The sequence below is a fragment of the Myotis daubentonii genome, chromosome 16, assembly GCF_963259705.1.
Source record: "Myotis daubentonii chromosome 16, mMyoDau2.1, whole genome shotgun sequence".
Taxonomy (NCBI): Eukaryota; Metazoa; Chordata; class Mammalia; order Chiroptera; family Vespertilionidae; genus Myotis; species Myotis daubentonii.
This window is the reverse complement of record NC_081855.1, coordinates 46,751,105-46,761,123: the sequence shown is the minus strand read 5'-3', so window position 1 is coordinate 46,761,123 and position 10,019 is coordinate 46,751,105. Positions and strand designations below refer to the sequence as shown.

Genomic DNA, 10,019 nt, shown 5'->3' with positions numbered 1-10,019 from the left:
TCCTGTTCTTTTGCCTGCTGTGTATTCAGTCTTGGTGCCTCAAGCTGGGCCCTCCGCGAAAAGTGGGGACCAATCCCTCACATAAGTGGGGCTCCCTAAGAGCAGAGACCACCTTACCCTCACCCTCACCCCTCCGATGGCAGCACCAGAGACCTGTCCACTCTTCCCCCTTCACCTGCTTTAATAGTTCTAAAACACCAAGGGGGAGGGGCTTGGGGTTCGCTGGCTCTGCTTTAAAACATCATGGCTTTCTGTTCCATAGGAGAGGAGGGGGCCGCAGAGGGCCCAGCCCACGGGGGTGACTTTGGTTGTCCCTGGTCTTGTTGCATAGACGAGGCTGGGGTACGAGAAGACACCGAGGCACCGCTGCGAGGTTCCTGGCTGGTCCGACCCAAGCCAGACAGTGTGCTACCTCGTTCCACCACCAGGAGGCGACTGTTCCGTCTGGCTTTTCTTCCTTTGGGGTTGCTGGCCGGATGGGCGGGGAAGGGAGGCCAGAAAAGGGATGTAGTGTGGCATCGCGGTAGGTGAAGCGAAATCTAGGCCTGGGGCTGTGCGCAGAAAGCTTCCTCTCTCCGCGGGGCGTCGATGCGGGAGGATTCCTCCCTGACCTAAGCCTGGAAGAAGGGAAGTTACGGGCCAGGCAGCAGTTAAAGTTCTCTCGCGCACAAGGGCACCTCTTCCTCCCAGTTCAGAGGACGAGCTTTTAGGAAACGCTGCTGCCTTCCCAGGAATGCGCGTCACCCGGGTTGGGCCACCGTCCAGAATGTAACTGTTTGCTGTGGCTCTGAGGGGGGCGGCCGCGCTGGTTTAACTGCATGGATAGTTCGGATTGGCTCTGAACTCCCTCCTTCAGCCCCCGCATGGACGGGCCTGGAATTCTAGAAATTCCACACCAAAGGGGGACATACCAAAGCGAAAGGGAAAGGAAGTTAAAAAACTAGACTGTCTTTCCCGATCTCCCTTCCTCACTCCTGGTCGGGGCGCCCCCTGCTGGCCGCCGTCTCAGCACGCCTTCAGCACCTGCTGCAGATGGAGGCGCACGTCGTGGGCGGTCTCCCAGGGCACCACGGTGGCGCGGAACGAGCTGGGCTCGGCCTTCTGCGCCTCCTGGATCAGGCGGTGCATGGGGTAGCCGCGGCGCGGGAAGGCCACGTCGCCGCCGGCCAGCAGCCCCATGGGGCAGAAGTCATTGGCGCCGTCGCCCACGTAGAAGAGGCGCTCGAAGTGCACGCCGTCCTGGGCCCGCTCGCGCAGGTAGTCGCTGAGCACCTTGTGCTTGCACATGTTGCTGGGGCACCGCGCGCAGCTGTGCGCGTGGAAGGGCCGCAGCGCCAGCAGCCCCCGCGCGTCGGGCCCCGACGGGTTGCTGAGGATGCGGCGGAACAGGCCCAGGTGGCCGGCGGCGCGCAGCGCGCTCTCCACGCCGAAGGTGTTGGCATCGGAGATGAGGATCACCTCGAAGCAGGCTCCCTGCTTGGCCACGAACTGCAGCAGGTCGCCCATGCCCGGGGACAGGGGGATGGCCTCGTAGACGGCGCGCAGGTCCCGCGGCCGCACGCCCTGCTCGCCCAGGTACTTGAAGACCCGCTGCATGTACTCGTTGTAGAAGCCCTCGCGGTAGGTGGCGCGCAGGCTCTCCGGCAGCCGCTGGCCCGGCGCGGCGCGCACGATCGAGTCGTCGCTGTTTTCGTCCACGATGGTCTCGTCAAAGTCGAAGGTCAGGAGGAAGCGCGGCGCGCCCTGCACCGCCATCCCGCCGTCCTGGGAGCAGGGGGAGGAAGAGCAGCAGGAGGAGGGAGCAAGCGAGAGCGGGCGCGGCGGGCGCCGACCCGGGAGAGGCTGGTTAGCGGGCCGCGGCCAGAGGCGCTGGCACATCCAAGACCTGAGGAGGACCCAAGGCTGGTTAAGCCGGGGAGCACCCAACGCCGCGGCCCCCACCCCAGCTCCCTGCCCGCCCCCTGGGCACCTCTCAGCTGACCGCGCTGGGATTTATCCTCAGAGGACCAGCCTCCTCCTGAGCCGGGGAGGGCTTCCTTGGCACCTCTTGCTGCTACTCTCATCCGGGGCCATTGGGACTTAACATGGGGCAGCGGAAAGGAGGGGACACCCTTTGGGGACGTTTCTGGACTAGACTTTCTAGAAACTTCTGACCCCAGTTGATGGTGTGGATACAGGGAGGGTGGAGGGGACTCCACTCCTTTCCAGCGACAGGGAAACCACCCATTCACTCAAAGGGAACACCTCCACAATGCCCCTGGGCGATGGCTGTGGACGGTCGTGGACAATAAGGAGCTTGTCTCTAGGGCAGACGAGTTGACACTATGCAAAGCACGTGGACCATGAGTGCCAGACCTCAGGCCTGGAGAGTAGGTGCTGGGCCTGGGCACAGGCCAGGGAGCTGGGTTTGAGCTCAGAATAACCCGCTTGGTAGAGGCTCAAGGCCCAGGGAGGCTCTCTGGGAGCCGCTTCCAGCCAGATGGCTCTGGGCAGGGGTCCAGGGATGGGACTCAGCTTTTCCAGGGAGTTTTAGGGGCCTGTGCTGACAGCTCATCACTAGTCACTTGCCAATTCCCCAGAAGGACCGTGTCAGCGGGTGGGGCTCGTGCCAGAGTCCGAAGCGAGCGAGCAGCCGAAGCAATGGGGCTTGGGGAGGTAGGAGCCTCCCGCGCCAGGCCACGGCATACCTGAGGCAGGTAAGGGAGAGGAAAGAGAGCAGCAGTGGCTGAAAAGGTGAAGAAGGTAGTGGGGACGGGGACGGTATGAGGCAGCGGTGGGGGAAGAGGGCCTAGGGGGAAGTAATGATGGGGGAGCGTGGAGACAGACTGGACGGGAAGACAGAGTGGGGGTGAGGAGCTCCAGGAAGTGGAGACCTTGGAGGGAATGGAGACAACAGGGCAAGTGTGAGGCACAAAGAAAGGCAAGCAAACGGAGGCAGAAGCCCTCGGCAGCCAGTCCCTGCCGCCTCTGCCTGCCAACCGCTGGATGGATGGAGGGGCAGGGTGAGCAAGTCATGCAAAGCTCACTACGCACTGCATTGCCTGCCTCCCTCCCCCCTTCCAGCCTCCACCCAATTAGTCCAGACGAAAGCTCTCCTCTTTCTGGTGTCTTCCGAACGCCCTCATATTTCTGTGATGTTTATGGCCTGGCATACCTTGTGAAACAGCAGTCCAGGCTCCTAACTTCAGAGCTGGGATTTGAACTTGGCCTTCTGCCTCCCTAACGTTAACTGTCCCTTGGACCTCATCCTAGACCAGTGGTTCTCAACCTTCCCAATGCCGCGACCCTTTAATGCAGTTCCTCATGTTGTGGTGACCCCCAATTTCATTGTTACAAATTGAACATAATTAAAGCATAGTGATTAATCACAAAACAATATGTAATTATATATGTGTTTTCTGATGGTCTTAGATGACCCCTGTGAAAAGGTCGTTCGACCCCCAAAGGGGTCGTGACCCACAGGTTGAGAACCGCTGCCCTAGAGTCACCCACTGGTCTCAGCACCATCCACCCGGGAGTCTCCGTGGCCCAGGCTCTCTGAAGTTGAGGATGTAAAGCATTAGGACCCTCACCTGGGATGGAAGCTTCTAGGGATTAGAGGCCCAGTAGAGGTGAGGGCAAGCCTAAAAGGGGCTAGATAGGGTCCCTGCCACCCCAGGGTGGAAACATGGAAGTTGAGGCCTTACCCTAAGAGACCACTAGAGGGACCCACTTACCCTAGACAGGCATCGGAGGCCAGCAACCGGAAAACACCCGCTCATTGTTGGTGCACCACCCCAGCACCACCTGTAGGGACTGCTGGGCTCTAGCCGTCGTCCAGAGCTCCTGACAACCACACAAGGTCCGTTGGAGGGCGCCCAGTCAGCTGGCTTTGTTCCCACCGCTGATGCTACCAGGCCTTAGCCCCGCTGCTGGGCCCCAGGAACCACTCCCAGGAGCTCAGTAAGAACAACCCCTCAGCTGGGCAGTGCTTGCAGCGCACAAAGCCCTGGGTAGGCATCCTCTTAGCGATCCACTAGGATGCTGGAGGGGTTACAGATGATAGAGTTGGAGACCCAGAGAGGGGAACTGACTTGCTCAAAGGTCACCACTGTAAACGCAGACAGATTCAAAACCAGATCTGAGCCCTCGCTGGTGTGGCTCCGTGGTTAGAGCATCAGCACCCCACACCAAAGGTTCAAGGGTTCGATTCACGGCGAAGGGCATGCACCTGGATTGCAGGTTCCATCCCTGGCCCTGGTCAGAGCGAGGGTGGGAGGCAGCAGATTATGTCTGTCTCTCTCTCTCCCTCCCTTCCACACTCTAAAAAAAATCAATGGGAAAAATATCCTCAGGTGAGGATTATCAACAGCACCAAGAAACAGATCTGACTCTGAGACCAGTGCTTTTCTCTCTAGTATAATCATTGTCCCTCTCTGTGTAGTTTACAGATCACCTTCATTCATATTCTCTCCCTGCTCATCAGTTTCATGAATTCAGCAGATGAGAAAGGCTCAGAGAGGTGAAATAACTTGCCCATGGCCTTGCTGTTCCCGCAGGCAGACCCTGGATCATGAGCACCAGGCCGCAGCCTTGCCTGCCCTCTGTCCTCGCAAGGGTAGGGGAAGGTGATCAGGCTCATTGTACCACAGCTGCGGGGCAGGGACCCCCCAGCACCACAGGTGATCTGGGACTGGAGAGTCAGATTGACATTTCTGCTGGACTTTGCTATGTGGCTTTGGGGACAGGCCTTTGCCAACGCGGCTATAAAGGACACCACCTGCGGCTCCCAGTGCCCTTCTCTACCCCTGGCCCCCTCCACCCTGGGGTTGAATAAGAGACCAGAGGCATCTGGGGCAGATCTGGAAAGACATTGAGAGCCAGGAAGACTAGACAAGGAGCAAAGGGCTGGCTGGCTGCTGCCCTCTGGTGGCGACAATGAGTGACACTGGAAACACCTGACTGTCAAGGTGACACTCTCCCCAGACCAGTGGTCGGCAAACTCATTAGTCAACAGAGCCAAATATCAACAGCACAACGATTGAAATTTCTTTTGAGAGCCAAATTTTTTAAACTGAAACTATACAGGTAGGTACATTGTTATTAATTTAATTAGGGTACTCCTAAGGCTTAGGAAGAGCCACACTCAAGGGGCCAAAGAGCCGCATGTGGCTCGCGAGCCGCAGTTTGCCGACCACGGCCCCAGACCATCCCAGGATAGCAGGGAGAAGCTATTTCCCCCCAAAACACAGACTGGGACATCCCAGGAGCAGGGCTCCGCTCAGAAGGCAGGCCCCCCATCCCTCTCCACTAGACCACACATGCATGAAACCCTTTCGGTCAAGAAGGGACGTGGGTATCAGCCTTTTCTCTAAGAACTTTTCATCTAGGAATTGGGAGAAGCAGTGGGCAAAAGAGGGAGGGGGTCATAGAGGAGACAAGGTGGAGGAGATGATGGGAGAGAAGGGGAGGGAGGTACAGGGACAAGGAACTGACAGGTTTTAGAGGGTGGGAGGGCTCTCCTAGGCCTTATCTGGAGGGAGTTCCGGCTTCCAGAATCCCGGCTAATACTTTTATCCCATAGAAAAGGGTCTCCTTACTTTGCCTTCATTTCTTTATCGTTTGCTAGTTTGGTGGAGCATGCTACTGATCTAATCATCCTCAAATCTCTTACAGAAAAAGACAGTTACTTTTTTGCATATACGAATAATAGTATTTAGGGAAATCGGTTAAAAATGTATTATTTCTGTCCTTGTTTCTTTTAGTCCCCATAGCAGAAAGCCAGGCTCCTGGGTTTCCTCCCCTGGAAATGGAGAAAACCACACTGTGGCCCCCCGCCCCTAGCCCGGCCCCACAGTAGTCAGAGGGGCCCCACTGCAACCTGGTTCCCATGATGTTCACAAATGACTCACCTCTAGAGCAGTTTTGTCCTGAATGATCAAATCATTGTGTGTCGTCCAAAAGAGTTCCTCAAATAAAAGGGGCAAGGATCTCTGAGCTTCGCCGGCAGGCTAGAACAGAGAGAGGAGAGAAAGGTTTCTTCGGGGTGACAGGAAGTCCATAACTAGTCCCAGCTAAAAGTGGTGCCTGGCCCTAGCTGATTTGGCTCAGTGGATAGAGCGGCCTGCGGACTGAAGGGTCCCAGGCTTGATTCCCGTCAAGGGTGCAAAAGGCAGCCGATCAATGGTTCTCTCTCATCACTGAAGTTTCTATCTCTCCCCCTCTCCCTTCCTCTCTGAAACCAATAAAAAAAATATATTTTTTAAAAATGGAGCCCTATCTGGTTTGGCTAGCGGATAGAGCGTTGGCCTGCGGACCTAAGGGTCCCAGGTTCGATTCCTCTCAAAGACACGTACCTTAGTTGCAGGCTCCTCCCTGGCACCCTGGTCGGGGCTTGTGCAGGAGGCAACCAGTCGACGTGTTCCTCTCACATCGATATTTCTCTCTGTCTTTCCATCTCTCTTCCACTCTCCTTAAAAACCAATGGAGACATATCCTCAGGTGAGGATTAACAACAACAAAGATCAGGTCTCCTTGTATCAATCACTAGAAATCAGATTCAGGCACTAGGCGGGATTCTTTTCCTCCCCCCGACAGCACTCCCAACCTCACTGCCACCAGCAGCAAATGGGAAAAACAGAGGCCAAAGGGGTCAAGCGAACATCTGGGGCCACACAGAATCAGAATCAGGATTGGAACTCAGGGTCTCTGGTGCCACTTGCATTTAAAATTGCCGGATTTAAAACTGTCAGGCCCTAGCCGGTTTGGCTCAGTGGATGGAGCACAGGCCTGGGGACTGAAGGTTCCCGGTTGGATTCTGGTCAAGGGCACGTGCCTCAGTTGCCCATGTGGGAGGCAACCAATCAGTGTGTCTCTCTCACATCGATGTTTCTCTCACTGTGCCTCTCCCCCTCCCACTGTCTAAAAATCCTTGGGTGAGGATGAACAACAACAACAAAATCGCAGCCTGATGCCGGGCTAGTGTGGCTCAGTGGTTGAGCGCACACCCATGCACCAAAAGATCACTGGTTAGATTCCTGAGCCCGAGACATGCCTGGGTTGTCCGCTGGATCCCCAGTAGGGGGCGTGCAGAAGGCAGCCAATAGATGATGTTTCTCACTGATGTTTCTGTTGATCCCTCTCCCTTCCTCTCTAAACATCAATAGAAGTCACATATATTAAAATTGCAGCCAGAGCTTCCCTGGTTGCCCTGGAGCCCCCCCTGGGCTCGGAGCTTCCTGCCCTACTGGCTGCAGGCGCTGACCCGGGCCCTGGTGCCGGTGAAGACGCGGGACCTGGAATCACCTCTGGGCTTGCCCTGCGGGAGGGATCCTCCTTGGGCAGGGAGGTGGCAGCTGCGGGTGGAAGGAGGGGGGGTAGATATTTTTAGAGGTGGCTGCAAGGCAGGCACTCTGGCACCCCCCCAGCTGGCGGGCTTTTCCCTCCAATGCGGGGCGGAGGGTGCGCAGCTCAGGGAGCTGAGGGGGCCAGCGGATGGCGGGGAGCAAGGGGGCACCGAGTCTTTCGCTTTGACCGAGTCGGGACGGCGGATACACGCGGGCATCACCGCCCGTTCCTGGGGCAGGAGGCAGGGGGACGCGTTCCTCTGTTCCAGGGGCTCCCCCACTGACACCCGCGTGCAGGAGCGCCCTCAAACTCTACACAGCCCCCACTCCGCCCTCGGACCCCAGCCCTCCCCGATCGCGGGGAACCCAGGACTCACGTGCGGAGCAGCGGCGGCGGCGGAAGTCTGTCCCGGCTGAGTTTGAAGCGCAGAGAGTGGAGAGAGGGGCTCGTGGCGGTATTGGGGCGCAGGATGGAGCTGGGGGTGCTTGCGGGAGCTGGAGGGGACGCGGTGTCTCGTCCACCCTCGGGTTTCTGGGCTGCGGCTCACGAGTGCCTCCGGTCCGGAGGGGCCGTGGGTGATGTGCGTCTGGGCCGTCCCCTCCACCTGCCTTCCATCCCCCCAGCCCGGGCCGCCGCGCGTCCCCTTTAAATGCCCGGGAGCCGGAGCCCGAGCCGCGCTGGCTCTGCGGCTGCCGCAGCGCCCGGGCCACCGCAGTCCCCGCACGTCACAAGCGGCCGTCCAATCACCGCGGCGCCGGCGCACATGAAAAGGGGCGGGCCACGCCCCGCGGCTGCCCCGGAGGCTCCGGGAGCGCCCGCTCGGGTGGGATTGGGTGCCGCGGGGAAGGGTAGGGACGTGGGTGGGGGCACCCTCGTGGGAGTGGACGCACGGTCCTGCGTAAGCCCCGCCCCCATGCCCTGGGGTGCCAAGGCTGCGGGCTTGCTACTCCGCCCAGGGCGGGGATCCCGGAGATGTGCAGGGACGCACCCCCACCTCCAGCTCCGCAGCTCCCGTGTTCCTCTCCCACGTGCGCGCAGCGAGCGGCCCTCTGCCCCCGGGCGGAGTCACGGCGCCCCATCCCGGCCCTGGGGACCCTTCCCCGGCTGCAGGCTACGGAGAGGGGGGCCTGCGGACCGAATAGCGTGCCCTTGGCCAGGGCTGCTGCACCCGAAATACCCACCTTCTTTGCTTCCTTAGAGTCTGCTCCCAGCCGCCTCCCCCACCCGCCTTCTGCCCTCCCAGCCGGGTGGCGAGGAGCGAAGATCCTGTTTCGAGAGGAAAGGGGTGAAGCTTATAGTTATTGCGAACGTCCTGCGAACAGGGCACCGGACTTGGTCGCCGCACTCGTGGCTGAACGTTCACAACCCTCAGGGGAAACCTTTGCCTGCGTTCAAGTCCATGCACACCTGACTCATGGGAACACAAAGGGGCTGTGTGAGTGGGGGGCACGCAGGTGCCCCCAGCCCGGTTCTACCGTCAGTCCTCCCTCCGTCTCCCCTGCTCCACTCCTTGAAGACAGCCAGCAAAGTTAAAGGCCCCAAGCGACCTGAAAGCCATGGGCCTGGAAACCAGAGGAAGTGAGGGTCTGCAGGGAGTTGCCCTAATCTCCGTGCCAGGGGCGGGGGCTACGGTCATGAACAGGGCACATGTGTGTCATAGTTCTGTTGCTGGAAAGGGTACCTGGCCCTGAGCGGGTCTGCCTAGGGCCAGACGGTCGTGTGTGGGTTCTTGACTTCGTGCAGGAAACATTTCTTAGCGCGAGTCTGGGTGACTCTAGAGGACAGTTATTAAAGCTGGGGGCAGCGAGACAAGGAAGGCTGGGAAATGGTTCTAGGCTGGTCTGCGTTGACTCGCCAAAACGAGAAAAGGGGGCCTTGGGGACAAGTTGGGGGGGGTTCTCATGGGATGAACTGCCGCTGCCCATTGCAGCCCTGATTGCAAGGCTGCTGGGACTATTAGAGTTAGTAGATGCATGCCTGCCGGGAGGGGTCGGGGAGGAGGAGGGGGAGGGGGAGGGGGAGGAGGAGGAGGTGCTGGCGTGCCCCTGGAAGGTAGAGCTCGAGGCAAGACCCTCTTTTTGAGGGGTTTTAAAGGCTGGGCGTTCAGGGAAGGTCTTAAGGAGCATCTCTACAGAATGGTCACCAGCTTTATGCCGATGTTCATTCTCTTCATCTGTCCTTGGGTGTGGTTGGCAGTATCGCTACTTGGATTTCTGCCGTCTCCTCTGGGTTCAGGGAAGATAGGATTTACTAATCTGTCTTGTTTCCACACACACAAAGGGGAACAAGTGCTTTAAAGCTGCCAACCTGATCCTTCAAACCCTTGACAGCAACTCCAGGGTCCCAGCCGCTGAAACACTTGCTGGTTCACTTCCTCTGAGCCCTGTCTTTACCCCTCACCCTTTCCCTCCAGCTCCCAGCACACCCTGCTCTCTCCCGGGGACCACCCTCTTCAGAACGTGCCTGTCCCATTTGCTGGTGTCGCTGAGCCTCGACATCATCTCTTGCCCAGTTATCCCACAGCTCCTTTTAGTGCACTCGTCATGTGTGTGCTGCCAGAGCACATGGTAGGTGCTATACATACGGTATTTTCCCATGTTTCCACTCATGTAATCCTCACATCCTATGACTTGGGTGTATGGCTCATTTTATTGTTGAGAAATGAAGGCACAGAAAATTGAGGTGACTCAGGG

The 10,019-nt window shown here is 58.5% G+C and overlaps 1 protein-coding gene across 4 annotated transcripts; it reads right to left on the bottom strand.

Annotated features, from left to right (window-relative positions):
• Window positions 1–159: 159 nt before the first annotated feature.
• PHOSPHO1 (phosphoethanolamine/phosphocholine phosphatase 1) lies at window positions 160–8,148 on the bottom strand. Of its 4 annotated transcripts, XM_059670711.1 has the most exons (5): window positions 7,703–8,146; window positions 6,336–6,451; window positions 5,892–5,990; window positions 3,717–3,825; window positions 160–1,885 (listed from the first exon to the last, which is right to left on the bottom strand). In XM_059670711.1, exon 5 carries the CDS (start codon window positions 1,876–1,878, stop codon window positions 1,006–1,008), a length of 873 nt encoding a protein of 290 aa, XP_059526694.1. In that variant the 5' UTR covers window positions 1,879–1,885; window positions 3,717–3,825; window positions 5,892–5,990; window positions 6,336–6,451; window positions 7,703–8,146; the 3' UTR covers window positions 160–1,005. The 4 variants fall into 4 exon arrangements, with proteins under 4 accessions (XP_059526694.1, XP_059526692.1, XP_059526695.1 ...); XM_059670709.1 differs by lacking the exon at window positions 6,336–6,451; XM_059670712.1 differs by lacking the exon at window positions 6,336–6,451 and having other exon boundaries at window positions 160–1,764; window positions 7,703–8,129.
• Window positions 8,149–10,019: the final 1,871 nt, after the last annotated feature.

Coding starts and splice junctions, on each gene's coding strand:
- PHOSPHO1 (XM_059670710.1), bottom strand. CDS start 1,878: ATGTGCCAGCGCCTCTGGCCGCGGCCCGCTAACCAGCCTCTCCCGGGT.